This window comes from Podarcis muralis, chromosome 5 (assembly GCF_964188315.1).
Source record: "Podarcis muralis chromosome 5, rPodMur119.hap1.1, whole genome shotgun sequence".
Taxonomy (NCBI): Eukaryota; Metazoa; Chordata; class Lepidosauria; order Squamata; family Lacertidae; genus Podarcis; species Podarcis muralis.
Genome location: NC_135659.1, coordinates 52829870 through 52847763, shown reverse-complemented (window position 1 = coordinate 52847763; position 17894 = coordinate 52829870). Strand labels below are relative to the sequence as shown.

General features: G+C 49.5%; 1 protein-coding gene across 7 annotated transcripts in view; it reads left to right on the top strand.

The window, feature by feature from the left end:
- SZT2 (SZT2 subunit of KICSTOR complex) overlaps nt 1-17894 on the top strand; it is a 76641-nt gene that overhangs the window by 49648 nt on the left and 9099 nt on the right. For 3 of the 7 annotated variants that reach the window (XM_077928815.1, XM_077928813.1, XM_077928812.1), the window contains exons 42-65: nt 255-378; nt 921-1073; nt 1893-1995; nt 2393-2507; nt 2663-2774; nt 3735-3853; nt 3973-4137; nt 4671-4758; nt 5347-5397; nt 7273-7446; nt 7619-7965; nt 8645-8811; nt 9151-9248; nt 9958-10090; nt 10272-10399; nt 10515-10624; nt 11222-11404; nt 11481-11751; nt 12088-12167; nt 13443-13568; nt 14387-14589; nt 15332-15425; nt 15568-15648; nt 15958-16032. In XM_077928815.1, coding sequence (XP_077784941.1) covers nt 255-378; nt 921-1073; nt 1893-1995; nt 2393-2507; nt 2663-2774; nt 3735-3853; nt 3973-4137; nt 4671-4758; nt 5347-5397; nt 7273-7446; nt 7619-7965; nt 8645-8811; nt 9151-9248; nt 9958-10090; nt 10272-10399; nt 10515-10624; nt 11222-11404; nt 11481-11751; nt 12088-12167; nt 13443-13568; nt 14387-14589; nt 15332-15425; nt 15568-15648; nt 15958-16032 — 3300 coding nt within the window. The remainder of the gene's footprint in view (nt 1-254; nt 379-920; nt 1074-1892; nt 1996-2392; nt 2508-2662; nt 2775-3734; nt 3854-3972; nt 4138-4670; nt 4759-5346; nt 5398-7272; nt 7447-7618; nt 7966-8644; nt 8812-9150; nt 9249-9957; nt 10091-10271; nt 10400-10514; nt 10625-11221; nt 11405-11480; nt 11752-12087; nt 12168-13442; nt 13569-14386; nt 14590-15331; nt 15426-15567; nt 15649-15957; nt 16033-17894) is intronic. The other 4 variants (XM_028733761.2, XM_028733760.2, XM_077928814.1 and 1 more) reach the window with 3 other exon arrangements.

Below are 17894 nucleotides of genomic sequence, written 5' to 3'. Positions count from 1 at the left end.
TGTGGAGCCTTTAAAGAGAAACTTCATACATATATATCTATGCACTTTTAGATATCTTTTCACCTTAAACATGAGGACTGAGATACTGACATTTTAAATGAGGAAGCTGGGATGTACCAGCTTCATCACATTCTGGTATGATTACAATTGTGCAGACAAATATTGCCCTTGAATTTCACCAGTTTCTTCTACAGCCAGGCCTCCTGTTGTGAGGAAGCATTAAGTCCATCTCTGCGGCCCTTTTTTGTCCACAGCGGCTGCTGCTACAGGATCTGCACGACAGTCATAATTGCAATTCCCTGCTCGTTGCTGAGAGCGAAGAGGATATCTGGAAAAGTGAAACGCCGTACACCTACCGGCAGCGCACTGGGCCTGATGGTAGGAGTGCAAAGCGGTATCCTTATCCACAATAATGTTGTGCTGAGCCTTAGAGCCTAGAGCAGGTGTAGGAAATCTTTGGCCTTACAAAAATTACAACATCCCTTAAGTGGGGCTGATGGCAGCTGTAGTTCAGCAACCCCTGCAGGGCCAAGGGTTCTCTACACCTGACTTAGAGACTCTGCTTTCCCACTAGTTTGGCTGTGCCCTAGTTATATTAGAGGCAGGCTTCCTACAGACCACAGGATGAGATTCCTCTCTTACTCTGCCCGTTGTGGCAGGGCAGTACTTGGGGAAGTGACAGCTGATGAATCCTTTTCATTTGCCGTTTTGTCGCCACTTTGGTGGTGATGCACCGTCCTGCTTTTCAGGGCAAGCTCTGTAGGTTCCCTGTTTAAGGGTATGTGTGTTTGCCTTTTAATCTTGTGGCACAACTGTACATGAAGGAGGGAAGTGGGGGTTGATAGTCTCTGTGTTGTATAGATGGCTTTCAGAGAACTCTGTGGAGGGCTGGCCTGCTGAATTGCCTTTCCCGCTTGCAGACTACCCTGGAGAGGAGAGCTACCAGCCCCATGACTATCTGGCAGCCACCATGCAGTTCATACCTGGACACTTTGCTTGCGACGCAGTCTGGAGCACCACCATCCATGTACATTCACGACTCAAGATGGGGCCCAATATGGGTGTTGCACGCGGTGGGTATATGGATGCAGAGAGCTCTGGCTGTTGGGGAGGCGTGTGCGGAGCTATCCCCAGACTCCCCGTCCCTGGGCAATGAGTTCTGTCCTGTCATGGTGAACTTTCGCCCCCAGCTGTGGCACACTGATGATACAAATTAATTGTTAGGATTGGTTGTGAGGGCTGGATTAGCCAAATAATGTGGAGGGCGGCCTGAGTTAGGCTACAAACAAGGTAGTTCTGCCACAAGCTCCTTACAGGAAGAAGGAGCCACAAATACGGTGATGATAAAATGCACAGAAGGGGGAACTTGTGTAACAAGTGGGAGAATTTTTCAGGAAGTGACTTTGTGTTGGGGGGGAAAGGGAAGCTTTTAGTATAAAAATCTGAGCAAGTTCATTTATTAGAAGAGAGCCAAGCGTTTCATCACGGAATGAGCTGTATTAGAAATAGCTCCCTTTTTAACTCTGTTATAAAACCCTAATACAGGTTAGCTACGATCTAAAAGAAGCTCAAGTGTTTGAAACAATAAAGAGACTTTTTCCCCTCCCAAATATGCCCTGATAAGGAACACCTTAGCTTGAAACATACAAGGATTTGATATTTCTCCATTGGATATGCTTAGTACATATTTATCACAGCCACCAAATTGCAGTGATCTTTTTCAAAAAGTGGGTATGTTGAGAATGGGCAGTAGTTATGAGGATTAGGCTGGATTAATATTTGGGGAATAAAATTGAAGAGGGCGTGTGCTGTGCTGGTTTTTGAAGATAGCAGTGGGTGGTACATTTGGGTCAGACTTTTCAACTTGTAAGCCATCTCTCTCCCCCCTGCAGCCATCCAGGCTCTGCGTTCTGTGCTCAATGCTTTCTCAGTTGTGAACAGGAAAAATATGTTTGTTTACCAGGAGCGCTCAACCAAGTCTGTTTTCTATTTACGGTAAGTTCGCCATCCTGTCATACGGCACCCCACAAGCAAGGGGACCGCCTTGACCTGTGGTGTCTTCATCTCCTCTGCTGGTATCTCCTTTTGGAATGTCCTTCAAGCCCTTGGTGGTGTGGTGTAGTGGTTAAGAGCTGTAGACTCGTAATCTGGTGAACTGGGTTCGATTCCCCGCTCCTCCACATGCAGCTGCTGGGTGACCTTGGGCTAGTCACATTCTCTGAAGTCTCTCAGCCCCACTCACCTCCCAGAGTGTTTGTTATGGGGGAGGAAGGGAAAAGAGAATGTTGGCCGCTTTGAGACTCCTTCGGGTATTGATAAAGCGGGATATCAAATCCAAACTCTTCTTCTTCTACTACTACTTTACCCTCTCCTCTTTGTTACTCTCCTCCAGACTCTCTGAGACCACTTCCAGTGGGAAGGGTGGGGAAGCTGAAACCCAGAGCCTTCCATGCCGTTCACTGGCCCTTTCGCGCAGCCAGGAGCCCATATACATGGAGGACCTGAGCGTGAGTCTCTTTTCCTCCCAGGGAACCCCTGCACCCTTGCTGCCGAGAGCACAAGAGCGAGCATGCCAACTGCACACAGCGTGCTCTCTGCTGTCTTTCCAGGAGTGTTGGGAGGCAGCTCCATCTTCTCAATTTCTTCCATTCTCCTTTGATAGGGCTCTCGCTCCTCTTTGGAGACAGCCTCTTTCCGCAGTGTGGACTCGGCCCGCCCGGTGAGCCAAGTGGACAGGCATATCCAGCTGGTGGTTCATGGAGTTGCACCGGCAGGTAAGTTGCACATTCATTCAACATAAAGTCAGAGGTGGGAGGCTTATTGAGATCTTGTTGCTCCTATCAAGCTACCTGTCCCCTGAGGTGTTTAAAGACCAAACGTTAGATTTAGTAACTTTGTCTCCTTTAAGGTGTGCTTTCCCAACCTGGTGCCTCCCAAATGTTGTGTCGTTGGACTACAATTTCTACCATCTACTTTGCTGCCTGGGGCTGATGGGATTATAGTCAAAAACATCTGGAGGGCACCCGGTTGGGAAAGCCCACCTTAACAGGATTTTTAAAATATATGTTGCATTGTAGCCCTTTCTGCAACAACAAAGGGAAATGCAGCCTTTTGCTCCCTTCCCATTCTTTAGTTCACCAGCTCTCCGGAATCTTGTGTTAATGTTTTGTTTCCTCTGTAATTTAATAACAAGCCATTGACATTCTTTTCCCTTGTGGTTTTGCTGCTTCTGGCTTTTCCTTCAGACAGCCGTCAGTGGGAAAGCCTGGCTGCTCTCTTGTGACATAGTTTACTGTGCAGCACACACAGATCATTGATCTGGAACACAACTAATGTAGCAGTTGCAAAAAGAAATAGCAGGTGGAAACCTGCAAAGGCACATAGGTAGCTTCCTTTTTTTTATATACCGTCCCAGACTTTGGTCCATCTATTGTCTACACTGACTGGCAGCAGATTTCCAGGGTTTCAGACAGGGGTCTTCCCTAGCCCTACCTGGAGATGCCAGGTTTGAACATGGGACCTTCTGCATGCAAAGCCGTCGCTCTGCCACTAAAGCTGCAATTGTAGGAGGGAGTGGATAGGTGCTAAGGTAACCCTCAGGAACAGTAGCCAGACTGCGTGGGCTGTTGAAAAATGGAGCATGCTGGGTTTGGTATGGGGTGGCTCAAGCGTATAAGGGCTCAGCATCTTGTATGAGACAAAGGCTACATACTGCAACTCTTCTGCTCCTATAGGACCTGAGATCACAGATGAGCTAGTGAAGGTTCTACGCAGGCGCCTAGATGAAGCCACCCTGGACATCATCACAGTCATGCTCGTGCGGAACTGCAAGCTCACCCCTGCTGATGTAGAGGTAAAGGCCGTGCTTCAAATAGGACAAGACCACCTTTTATTTCTTGGCTAAATCTCCAGGCCTCTGGGTCAGATGTGCTCAGGCTATATCAGACCACTGACAAGTCCTTCTCTGTGCAGTTCATACAGCCTCCAGGAAGCCCTCCTACTGAAGTGTTGCAATTCACTCTGCCCCCCTCGTGCCTGCCCTGGCTCCCAGCCATAGCCTGCTACCTGCGTCAGAACCTGCTGATCTTCCTGCACACACCCAAGTACACAGACAGCAACATTGAGAACCATTTCAAGGTGAGAGGACGGGTACCTGTGCCTGGCCTGGTGCTGCCTATTCAGGAGGTGACTTCAGTGTTCGTCTTTTGTGGAGGACTAAGGGAATATGTGCAAAGGGCAAAGGCATGATGAGCATCCCAGGGGTAACAAGGCTAGGCATGGAGGTGTAAACAGATCATAGCATGCTCTGTTCTGGAACAGAATGAGAGGCACAAACTAGGATGAGAATTTCCGGCAGCCTCAAACATCTCTGCCCCTAGCTTGATCTCAGTCGCTGTGGACCAGTCATACAGGGACTGTTTTTATGGTTATGTGTGATTTACTGCTATGTATCCTTCAATGGACTGTAAAAAAACCCCAATGTCTATGACAGTGTTCTATGCTGGGAAATTCTCTGCCATAAGAGTTATAGATCATTCACTGAGATTAAGAGCCTACATGACGTATCCCACACTTTTGGTATTCAGGGACCTCAAAGGCAGCTCTCCATGTTGATGAAAATGCAGCTCCCGGAAATAGTCTGATTTAACTATTCTTGCCTTCCTTTTCAGCACTATTTCCACCAGAGTAGCAGCAGCAGCCATGACCTGGATCTCTATCTGTACAACAAGCCTGGAGGCCAGGGCACTGGTGGCAAAGGTAATAAGTGTCTCTGTCGTACCCCGTAATTCTATAGAAGAAAATGGTCCTTTGCACCCTCTCTGAGGACAGTGGCATGCTGGGGTGTGGGCCTGGCCTAGGTAGGTTACCCAGTTGCCAGAAAATGCTGTTGAATCTACATGCTGCTTAATCCATGTGAGTTAGCTGACTAAGGCCCCTTCTTCCGTTTTGTCTACTGCTGTGCCAGCCAGCAGCAGAGTGGAGAGGAGTTCATAAATTAGTGAGCTCCACTCCCCAAAGGCCTTATGAGTTGTGCAGTCATGGTGGCTCCTGCTCATTGGAGCTCATCAAACATCTACCGGGGGGGCTAAAAATGAACTGACTTTTAGGTGAGAGCACAGTGATGAGCTCTAGGCAGACATCAAGTGGGGAGTCATATGGTACTGTGGGCGTCAGTTGGCAGCCTATGGACTGTTGGGAGCTCCCAGTGGTGGGGTACTGTTAGTTTGTGTGTCTGTGTGTCTGCATTGTGCCATACACTTGCCTCATTTCCCACCTGCACTGTGGTCTGGTTGTGTGGGTAACGCATCACCTCAAAGTGTGTCTGAACATTCTTCTGTCATGTAGGTTCCATGCTGGATCTTGTGCAGCACCTGTTTCCACCTTCCCAGTTTCAAGGTAGTTTCTGTAGATTCCAGTGGTCCGCTGTACTTTTTCCAGCGCTGCTCCCATCCTCATTTTGACCTTGTGCCTGCTGTTGTTCTGGCTTCTGCTCTGATGCCTCCTGTATCACCCACTTTCCCCCTTCTGTGTAGCCACCCACATCTTTTCCATTGGGTAGTTTCCTAACCCATATGCTTTGGCCACAAGAAGACCCCCCCCCAATTGGAGATGACTCAGGTTAAAGAAATCACACTGATTCCAGATGGAAATGGTTGCAAATTTGCTATTTGCTTTCAGACACACAGAGAGAGAATTTCACTTCTGTCATAGCCTCCTTAGTTGTGGGAGCGAAAGGTCTTGTGGGTTTCAGAAAAGTTGGATATATTTATGGAGCATTATTTGTTGTGGCGCCTCATTTTGTACCTTGGGATTAGTAAAATCTCTTGCATAAACTTGGAGCAGGGAGAAGAGCTCCGTGAGACTGTGATGTTGCAGCTGGTGACATCAGCTGCTGGATAGATTGAGATGACTGACCCTGGTGCGTATTTGGGGATGCACAGTAAACACCCTTATAATTGGTCTGAGTAATTTTCATATTGGGGACCAGGCAGAACATTTTATCTGTGCCATATTTACCCAGGGTACTAGAGGTGGAAGTTGCTTCATTCAGTAGCTTGTGAATTGGCTTACCTGATCCCTTGTGTCTTTGTTAGCAAGCTTTCTAGTTGCGGGCTATGGCTGTTCTGTAGCTATTTAGGTAGCTGAATGTAAGAAACCACCTGGTTTTGGGATTATATGATTGGCAGGGAGACAGTTAATGCCGCTTGCCCTTCCTCCTTTCCCTCTGTTCTCATCTGGCTGCCAAGTTCATTGAGAGCAGGGAGAATTACATCTGTGGGGACAATTACTGTAAGCCTGGAGTAGACTTCCCTTCCCGGCAGGCACTACTGCAAGCATTCATTTTCCTTCCATGTGACCCCCATGCAGAGGTAAAGCTGACAGGAGGCAGGGTTTTTTGGGAGCCTCCTTGAAGATGGGGACCTTTGGGTGCTATCTTCTCAATGAGGTGATATGGTATACAGTATTTTTCCAATGTCGTGCCCACCTTCTGCTTAGTAGGAGACTCTCTACTTCTGCCTGTGACTTGTTAGTTTTCCATTTAGAAGCCTACAGGGCTTCATGGGGGTGATGTCCAGGTCCAGAGCCCTTAAATCCTTGCATATCCTTCTGCATGTTGTCATGAAAATGTCAGTAAGACGTCATCCCTGGCAGTGTGTGATTCCTAGTGCAACCACCTCGCCTTCCCCTTTCTCCTCCCCTGGGCATTAATCAATGTGGCACATCAGCAGTCAGAAGGAAGGTTAGAGGAGCCCAATCGGTGCCCCCTCATTTATTCCACGGAACTTCCACCTCCCACTTTTCTGAGGGACTCCTGGCATGATCACACTGCACAGCAGTGCAAGCTGGAGCTGCCTCTTGGCACAGGGCAGGGGCTGAGCTGCACCAGGAAATGATACCCAGAGAGATGTGATCTGTCTCCTGTCCTGTCCTTGGTGCTTTTGCTGGTTGGGCTTTGCTGAACCTGTGATGAATGCATCCTTTCCTTCAGATGACAGCTTGCAACCCACATCCCCAGCAAGTGCAGGCCTCTTCCCTATCTCCGTGACTGTGGTGTCTTCCTTGGCTACATGTCTTCCACCCCAACCCCTCCTTCCCACCTGTGACTTGTTTCCACATTACTTTTTTTAAAAAAGTCACCCTGAGTTGCATTCCAAAGGATGGCTGTGTGTCTGTAACAAGTTCCCTAAGGCTGTGGTCTCCTAGGAGCTCTATGCTAGTGGAGGGCTGGGCCTCTGGGACTCAAGCAGCCCTTTGACTTTCCCCCTGCAGGCATTGCATGCATTGCCCTATCCTTTGTGGACGACCGTGGAAATCCCATCTCATTGACTCGCTGGGTGAGACCACCCACCGCATTGCTGAGCACATCCTTTCTCCAGGAGGCAGATTTCGAGAGCTTGACAGCTGTCACTAAGCACCAGGCTGAGCCTGGCACGTCACAGCCAGGTGAGAAGGCAGGGCTTCTGTCTGCTCTCTAGGAACGGTGGCATCAGATGGGCAAAGTAATCGGGCTTGAGTCGGCTTGCCTAGAAGCCTAGGGAGCCTGGCTGGTAAGAGACCAGCATTGCCCTTGCCTTTTCCAAGGTACATCCTCTTGACGCTGGCTTTTCCTCCAAAGCGCTCTGTCCTCTGGTGCGCCTGGACATTTGGGAGAAGGGCAACATCAGCCTGCTGCAGCTCTCTGAAAGGCTGCGCAGTGCTCTGCGCCATGCCCTCTGCGACGCCCTCATGGAGTTCCGTGTGCTGCCCAACCCACTGTGTGTCGATCCATCTGCTGAGCCAGAGTTTCCAGGGAGTGTTGGAAGCCTGCGCCGGACGATGTCAGAAACAAAAGGGTTGACGCCGCCTGGCAGACGCCGAGGAGCGTGTCCTCCTGCCCCGCATTTCACTGTGCCCACTGCAGCTGCTGGTGAGCCGGTCACACCCACCAACAAGTTGGGGAGACGAAGCTTCTGGGACATGCGGGTAAGGACTCTGTCCAGGGAAGATGGCGGTGGGATATGTATGCTCTGGGGGTGGTGAGAAAGAGAGAGCCCAGAACCAAGAGCTCTGGATTCAAGAACTGTTACAGCAAACTGCCAACCTGCAGTGACTTACAACCCCCAAGTGAAACACAGTTCACCAGCCATAGATTGTGATCTGTCAGATGTTTGGCAATAACTCTGTTTTTTGTCATGCCAGACAAGCGTTTTCCTTTATTTTCCTAGCTTGTTGGATCATATATGGCTTTGCTCTGGCATAGTAGCTAAGAATATGAGCTGCTCTGCCATGAGGTCCATGAAGGAGCTTCAGGCAAGCCTTCTGGTCTCACAGTGCAACCCTGTGCCTGTTTAAGCAAATTTCACTGTGTTTGTTGTGACTTACTTCCTAGTAAACATGTTACAGATGATAGCCACAGTCTCCACCCACTGCAATTAACGTATTAGGATAAGGATGCCTAGCCGCCTTGGGGCTGAGGGCCACTTTGACCCACAGTCAAACCTCAGGGGGGTTATTGTATAAATAAAGTGCTATATATATTTTAAAAAAGCTTGTGCAATACAGATCCTTGCTGGCCTGAAACCATCTGTGCCAGAGAAATGGGAAATAGGCCCATGCATTTCTTTCTCTGTCTCTTCATGACCTTGTTTTGTTTTTCCCCCAGAGCAAACCAGAGGCGGTAGAGCAAGGGAGCCCCAAGACCACGGATGACATAGTGCTGGAGCGGCCTGAAGAGAGCCGAACCCGCCGCCGCCACAAGACAGAGAGTGTGAAACAGCCCTCGAGCCACGAACGTGTTGGGGCAGCTTCCGAGCAGGGGCAGGCCCAGAGGCAAGCGTCCTGGCAGTCTTTCCCCACCCTCTTAATCCAGAGGGACCTTGTGGGGAGGGGGAAATGCCTCAGTCCAAAACCCAGCCTTTAATCTATGAACTGGATTGTGTGTGCTTCTGCACGCACAGGAAAACTCCTTCCCACACCCCCAAGGCTGGCCTTCCCTGCATACTGCGAGGACAGCGTTGGTGCTGCCAAGTACGGATTGTGCAGGATTGTGGCTGCTGGCTTCTGGGCACTGTTACCTTTCACACACTTCAGGGGCCTGGCTTTATACTGCCCAGGGTCCTTGTTCTTTCCCTTTGATTTTAACCTTGGCAATGGATCTCCTCTTCCCAGGCGCCGGGCCTGCCAGCTAGAGGAGGGGGATGTCGGAGTCCTGCACCCAATTTTCAGCCAGACCTGCCAGTCCTGGATGGCATTCATGAACCGCCTGGGTATGTACTTAGTCTGTGCCCTAATCCTTCAGTGCCTCAGCTAGTCCTACCTTCACTCAGCATGGAGAGATTCTACCTTCAATTTGTGTTCATGAAGAATATGAGATCCCGAGCTTCTTAGAAAGGAAGCAGAGCCCCATGGGCAATACCCAACTAAGACATACGTGGGGGAGTTAGACCCATTAGACCGAATGGTGGTACACTAAGTAACTTAAGTCCATTGATTAAATGGATCTATTCTGAGGACGACTAGCATTAGGTATCGACCTATGTCTAAGCTCTCTGTTTGGGGAGAAAAGCTTGCAAACATGAGGTTAATTGGTTAAGGCTCAGAAACCAGATTAAAAGCAAATAAGTGTGGCTTTGGCTTGTGTACCCTGTTTAGTATATGCGCCTTTCTTTTTGACCACATGCTTCCCTGTCTCGCTGCTTATACTATTCCGAGCACGGAATTTGGGGCTCTTTGACCTAGAACATGGAAAGGTTCGTGCAAGCTCGGGGTACAGGTCTCTCTTTCCAATAGATGCAGGAATGAATGCAGGTGCAGTGAGTGCTGATTGGTTTGGCTCCATTCCCCCTTGTCGGATATTTTGACTCAGGACAGCAACCACCAGGCTGATGGTGCCACAAAATGGCCCAATCTTTCTTTTTTTTAAATAATGCTTTGGTGCAGCAAAACCAGTGACCCACTTTGTATTTCCCTCTGCAGGGTGTCCCTCAGTGCAGCAATGTGCCACGGAAAGTGTGTCCCGTTTCCTGCTCCCCTCCATCATGCTTGAGGTAGTGAACCTAGTCACTACTTTGGCAAATGACACCACTGTCAAAGTGTTTGAAAAAGTCAGGTAGGTGCTGAGGCTGTGCTCCCTTGAAGAGTAGCTTGGTAGATCAGCTGAGAGGCAGCCACTGGAAATGGCCTAGGGGTGCTTCCTTAGCAGGGTGGGACTATTACGTGTGGGAGAGGGGACTGGGTCTATAGGACGGGTGTTCTTGTGCCTTGACTTAGCTGCTTGTCCCCTGCTGCAGTGGTCCCCAAGGGGTGTCCTTTGTACCACATTCCCTGACACCAAGCGCCAGCACTCGGCCAGCTGTCATTCGACACTTCGCCCTGCTTGGACGCAGCTTCCACCAGTGGCACTGCAGCACAGAGCAAGGTGAGTTGAGAGTGGGGAGCCAGAAAGGGGCAGCGGGTTTTTTAAATATCTCTGCGTATAGGCAGGAATCTTGCAAACTGAACTCAGCTTTGTGGTGGTGTCTTGTCTCATTCAGCCACCAAGGGATTGCAGCGTTTTGAGGCCACCGAGCTTGGGTCTGCAGAGAAAAGTTGTGATGTAGCCCCCCGGCAAAGATTCCTTTTCATGGAGATCATTGACAAAAAGGTGGGTATTGGCTGAGTTAGTGATGCAGCCACTGCAAAACCTCTGGGCTCAGTTAGAACTTGGGAGTCGTCCCAAAAATAGAAAGAAGCAGAAGTCCCAGCAAAGGAAGAATAAGTACAAATACTTATGGAATATGCAGAAATGGCAAAACTTACTGGAAGAATAAAAATTCAAGATAACATACTTTATATAAGAGAATGGAAATGGTTTATTGAATATTTACAGATAAATTGGAAACAGATAAGAACATTGGCAGGATTATTGTAATAACCTGCAGTTTCGTAAGCATATATATTTAAAGTATATTAATAAATGAGCAAATTCAGTTAATTTGGATAGGCAGAGGATATTAAAAATAAATTTAAGGAACCGCAGAAAGAGGGGGAAGGAAATCAAGTTTTGAAATGTCAAAATGATTGTAAAATCAGTCAAATGTAAAAACTTGAAAAGTGATAATAATAATAATAATAATAATAATAATAATAATAATAATAATAATAATAATAATAATAATAATAGAAGAAGAACTTGGGAGCCATCCCAGTCTTGATCAGCAGCCTGAGTCTGGTCTTGCATCGCTTTCCTTTCCCCCTCCAGCTGGTGCTGCATACCTACAACTGGTCAGTGGACCAGGGCAGTGCCCTGAGCAGCTCCCTCACCCGCTTGCTGCAGTGGCAGAATGCCCGCGCCCATGTGGTGCACTGCCTGATCAGCCAGAAGCTTGGGCTCTTCCATCACTACTGCTACATGGACACCCCATGGCATGAGGACAGCAAACAGGTACGCCCTGCTTTGTGCATTCCTATGTGCAGGGCGCTCTGTCCACGACTGGCTCTCATTGATTATCTCTGTCCAGGAGCAAAATCCCTTCCTGAACTCAACACTGGATGTGGATCTCCTGATCCGGAGCCCTAGCGTCCCCGCAGGCAGGGAGCCCGGTCGCCTCGGCAGCTCTGTCCGCATCCTGCAGCCTCTGCACTTCCCTCCGGATATGGTGCCCTTCGACGAGGCCCTCCGAGACGTCTCGGTCAACCAGCCTACCCTTCATAGCCCAGAGATGGCCACGCTCGACCGTGTGGCCCAGCACGGAGCTCAGTTTCTGGAGATCAAGAGCATGGAGCGGAAAGGTAAGTGGGACAGGGACAAAGGACTGCACTCCTTGCAGCTGTATCCTAAAGGGCTGTTACAGCTCTTAGGACCTTTGCACAAGTTTTTGCCCATGAGGGGTTTACCAGGGCAGCCAAAAGCAAGGCAGTGACAAGCTGTAAGAGCGAACAGGGTGGAAAGGAATGGCTTAGAGTAGAGCCATTCTCTCTGTCTGCTGTGCATATGTGAGCTGATGTGAAACAGTGAGGTGGCTTGAGTTGTCTGCAGGGAAAGCTTGCCAGAAAATGAGGTCTTGTTTGAGGAAGGGCCCTGGGGCTCTGGTCCTGCTCTCCTCAGCCTTTGCTCCTGTTCCACAGAGCTGGAGAAACAGATGAAAATTGAGAATCTCTTTGTGACGTGGCAACAGCGGTCTGCACAGTCCAACATGCCCATCACTGTGAGTTGTGGTTTTTCACGGGGGTGGGAAAGAGGCTGGGATGTGGGCAGCACTTAGGTGCCAGGGCCTTGACGCTGCTTCCCAAATATTGGGGTGGGGCTTGTTCTTGGGAAACAGTGAGAGAGAAGGTGGAATGGGATGGGGTGTTCTTCCCCAGGAAAAGGCAACATCATATGAGGCTACAGGACCTAGAAAGTATTGTGCTTCAACACCTGCCTTTTAAAAAAGCAGAACCCAAGACACTGTTAATGCTTCGCACATGGAAGCCATCTGCACAATTCCTCCTCCCACCTTCAGCAGCTGATCCGAGGTTATGGGATGTTAGGTGGGGTTGCGTGTTGTGGAGGGACATAGCAGGAGTGCACAAACGCCACTGCTTCCAGTGGAAATTGTACCTGCACTGAGAAGGTCTGTTTGTGCACTGCGCTACTTCGTTCTTGGCTATGTTCAGGGAAGGTCAGGTGGAATGACATGAAGGCCGTTCCCCTCTATGATCCCTCTGGTCTTTCATTGTTGCCGACAGATGAGAATATGTACCTATGTACCATGTAAGCAGATGTTTTATAGTGTAAATTGAGAAGCTGACGTAAGGTGCCTCAGATGCTATCCTTAACATGCTCATGGGATGTTGCAATCTAGACTGAGGTAGGTAAGAGATGTCATCTTGCATAATAAGATGACATGAGCATGTCAGTGTCGAATCTCACAAGGATAGAGAAATGAAACTGGGCTGTGCGTGCTTCTCTTAGCAGCCTTTCTTAATGGGGATGAGGTGGGTCTTTGTTTTAATAAGTTAATGCATCGCTTCATATGGAACTTCAAAGGAAACATTAGGCTTAGGGCATGTCTGCAAGCAGGATTAGAGCACAAGAGCCTTCTCCCCTCCTGTGGCTTCTAGCAACCAGTATTCGGAAGCATCGCTGCCTCCAGCTGTGAAGGAAGAGCAGAGCCATCATGGCTCTTAGTCATTGACAGCCCCCCACCCCACCCCCCAGTGCTTTCAGAAATGAAGAAATGGGCACGTCATCTAAATACCACAAGATCGGAGCTGTCTTGTCAAGCTGCCAATGCCATGCTTGCCTATGTTTTCTATGGGCAGGAGCAAAACCCTTGGGAACTGAGCTCATGATCACTGTGTAACTCTACCAGCTCCACTTTTTAGTCTCCCAAAGTTTTTACGTGGCCAGGGTTGGCACTTTGGGGCCATAGTAAGAGCCATATGGAATGGGCCTGGAGACCTGTCATAGTTAACCTCCTGTGTCTGTGTCTGTGCAGCTTGCAGATCTGGAAACGCTGAAGCAGTCCTCCCGCCTGGTCCATTATTGTGCCACGCCGTTGCTCTTCGATCCCACCTTCCGGCAACAGATTCAGGCTGACCAGCAGAACAAGCCGGAGGGGAAGGTGAAGTGGGGGGTGGGGAGAGGGGAGAGAGTCCTTCATAATGCTGTCTTTCCTTCCTCCCATATTCCTTTTCTCCCTGGCTATACCGGGAAGAGGCAGCCGAGGAGACACTTACAAGAGGCCTTTTCCATGGGTTAGAAGGAGGTTGGCAGAACCTAGGTGACAGAGTTGAGAGTCTCCTAGCCTTTGGGGGCTAGGAGTGGGGCAGGACCCTGCTCTGTATGTATCCCCAAGTTTTATCAAAGCTGATTTCTGGGGTGGGTTTGATTTTTTTATTATTAAATTTGTATACCGCCCTGTACTCGCAGACCTCAGGGCAGTTCACAACATGAAACCACAATATTGAAAAACACAAAATCCATAATAAAAATAAGAACAGAAGTAAACCAATAATCTCCCCCTTCCACAGCTCCTTTTTAAAGGCATTGGATGAAAACCGAAAGCGCAAATATCACTCTAAGGCAGGAGTGGCTAATCTTTTTTTTTCCCACCTGAGCTACATGCATCCTTTGCCCAACCCTCCTGAGACCACAAAGGTGTGTGTGGCTGCACATGCAAATGCACATCACCTGAGAAGTGGGGTATAGGCCCTCCCTGCCCATTAAATTATTGATCTGATGACTGGATTTGGGAGAGGGGGGAGGACTTTTGCCTCACTGCAAAATTCAGTGGGGTCTTGGGGATAGGACAGAATAATGTGCTTGGAAGGCCACTCCACCTCCTGAACAGGCAGCTAGCCACCCTTCCTCTAAGGCACTTTTTCTCTTGCCTACTCAGAGGAAAAATGCCAATTCTCCCCTTACTCCTTTGCCATTCAGAAGCGACACCGCTCAAATGACTCCACGGCATCCGGTAGGGACCGCAGCCACAGCTGTGACTCCGCAGAGGGGCTGCCGTGTCGGACCAAGGATGAGGCCTGGCTGCTGGAGCTGTGCCACACTTTCCTGCAGCAGTACATCCAGTACCTGCAGAGCATGGGCTTCATTGTGGTGCAGGTGCGCCCGCCGTCCCCCACCCGCAGGTCAGTGGGGATCGTCAGAAGGGCACAAGGGGTAGTAGTAAATATATGGATCCACCCTATTGTGGCGACTGTAATTCGTCCGAAACAGTTTTTGATATTGTACCTTCAGATGGCTACAACTCACTCGAACACCTTACGGCAGGGGTTGGCAAAGCTTTTGTGGCTTGGGCCGGTTCACAGTCCCGCAGACGCCACGGTGGGCCGGATGCATGTGCAAATGCTATTTCCGGTGCGGAGGAGGTATGTGCAGCTTCCTATTGGCTGCAGGAGCTTTCTGCAGCCAATGGGAAGGCAGGCAGCATCGCGGAAGGCGGTCCCTGCTCTGCTCCGCGCCGGTTTAAGCGCTGCACACGGGAGCTGACCGAGTGGGCGGCAGGGGCCCCTGAGCGGGCAGTGGGGGTCCATGAGCTGGGTAAAAAACCCCAATGGGCCGCTTGTGGCCCATGGGCCCTTAGGTTGCCAACCCCTGCCTTACGGTGAGGGGTGGGTAAGACATCAGGTTAAGAATGATGGCAATGCTGCTTTGGGCAGCAGCAAGTTTATGGCAGCCATGGACATGCTTGCTTAGAGAGAGGGGGAATCAGCAGGAGCTCCATGGGAAGTGTGTCGTAGAAGAAATGAGATGGGGTGTTCGCTCGCGGATCCCAGTCTGTTTCTAACCCCCCTTGCATCAAGATGTGTTGCCAGCACACCCTTGTAGATCCTTAATCTCCCCCCTCCCTGTCTCTCTTCTGCTCTTCAGTAGCACCAGCAGGATCCGAGCTCTGGCAGCAATGGGCATTGAGGGCCGGGCCTCTTTCTCATACACCAGGCCAAAGGCGGAGGGGAGCCCAAAGGTGAGCAGCCTGGCTTTTTGAGTTGGGGGGACCTTCTGGCAGGGAGAGGGGGCTTGGCCATTGGAGAGAAGGGTGGAGCATGTTCCCTAGGCATCAACAAAGGGTCCCAGAGCTTGTTCCAGCGCAAATGCTTCTTTTCCAGAGCGCCAGCCCTCCTGTCACCACGTACCACTTGCAGAGAGCTCTGCCTGGGGGCATCGTGCTCATGGAGCTAGCTTTCCAGGTGAGTGGAAACAGGTTTTCCTTCCGTGCTAAGCACAACAGGCCAGACCAGTTTGTTTAAGGGGAAGCAGCCATCACGCCAGTTGGGTGAGGTGGGTCTAAGTTAAAGGTATGGCTAACCACTCAACTGACACACGCACACTCAATGGGCATTGGGGGAGGGATACAGCTTGAGACAGCCTGTCCTGAATGAAAGCAGGAATTCCACCTCTAAACAGTTTTTAAAGCAGTAGTTAACATTGTAGATGCCGGTGTGTAGTTGTTAGGGGCAGATGAAAGCCAATATCTCATCCGGTGCCGTTCTCCTTAGGGCTGCTATTTCTGTGTGAAGCAGTACGCACTGGAGTGCTCACGAATCCCCATGGGGCAGACTGTCAACTCACAGGTAATATTGCTATGTTCACTCTCTTGCCCTGGAGGTCAGAACTGGATGGATATAGAAGATATTGAAATACACATGCATGGAATCCCTTGAGAAGGGGGTGTAGGAGTTGAGCTTGAGGACTCAATAAGGCCACATTTTCCCTTGGCTGTGGCTTGGTAATCTTCCCCATTGTGTTTGCTTGCTTATGCTGTGCCTCAGCAGAGAGAAACATTGATTGCCACTATTCTTTTGCGCTGCACTGAGCTTTAAGCTTCCTTCAGGACTTGGGCGTTGCCCCCAGGATCTCTGAATAACAGAAGGCATGCCTTCTCCTGAAGATCTAGACATGCCTGACCCAGGCAAGAGAGGCTTCCCCTACTCTTGAATATATGTGAGGATTAGAAGTGCCAGCCTGTACCCTTCCCAGAAGGTAGGGCTGGCAACCTTTTGAGCAGTACTTCTGCAGCAGGCATAGCTTTGGTTTCTGAAATGGAGAGCATCTTGGTTCCTGCCTGCACGCTGCTCAACAACCCTTCTCAGGTTCGTAGCTACAAACAGCCTCTGTTATCTCACTAGGTGGAGCTGACGCCAGAATATGAGAGGATACGCTCCCATTTTGTCTGGGTTTGTTTTGTGTTTGGTCATGCCTATTCCTGGTTTAGCTGGGTCTCTTAATTCATTATGGGGTGTCAGACCATAGCACTGGGCACTGTGAGAGGTTGGGGGAAGAAAGCTTGTCCTACAGAGTTCCATTCCTTCCTTCAAATGCAGAAAATAACTTGCCATCTCCTCGCTCTGTCTGGGGTTTGGAGACACCCACTGACACCCTGAATTCCAGTGACACCGGACACATTCTGCAAGCAGCAGCGAGTTGCCTGAGCAGCTCTGTAATCTAGCCTGAGCAGATTATAGTATATGAACTGCCTGCACTAATGTTAGCAGCAACTGTGTACTGTAACATTTAAAGAGATCTTGACACATGCAGCCACTACCTGAGCTGTGGAAGTCTGGCATGTAGATGCTGTAAGTGTAGATGCCAGCACAGAGGCTAAGGATATCTGCTGCATGAGGTACAGTTAATAATAATAATAATAATAATAATAATAATAATAATAATAATAATAATAATAATAATTTATTATTTATACCCCGCCCATCTGGCTGAATTTCCCCAGCCACTCTGGGCGGCTCCCAGTCGAGTGTTAAAAACAATACAGCATTAAATATTAAAATCTTCCCTAAGCAGGACTGCCTTCAAATGTCTTTTAAAGATAGGATAGCTGCTTATTTCCTTCACATCTGAAGGGAGGGTGTTCCACAGGGTGGGTGCCACTACCGAGAAGGCCCTCTGTCTGGTTCCCTGTAACCTCACTTCTCGCAATGAGGGAACCACCAGAAGGCCCTTGGCGCTGGATCTCAGTGAACAATGGGGGTGGAGACATCCCTTCAGGTATACAGGACCGAGGCCATTTAGGGCTTTAAAGGTCAGCACCAACACTTTGAATTGTGCTTGGAAATGTACTGGGAGCCAATGCAGATCTCTCAGGACCGGTGTTATGTGGTCCCAGTGGCCACTCCCAGTCACCAGTCTAGCTGCCGCATTCTGGATTAATTGCAGTTTGCGGGTCACCTTCAAAGGTAGCTCCACATAGAGCACATTGCAGTAGTCCAAGTAATCAAACCTTGGTTGTTGAATGTAATCCGTTCCGGAAGCCCGTTCAGCTTCCCAAATGTTTGGCAACTGAGGCACGGCTTCTAATTGGTTGCAGGAGCTTCCTGCACTCAAGCGGAAGCCGCGTCAGACGTTCGGCTTCTGAAAAACATTCAAAAACCAGAGGCGTTTGGGAGCCAAGGTTTGACTGTACCAGTGTGGGGAAATGCTT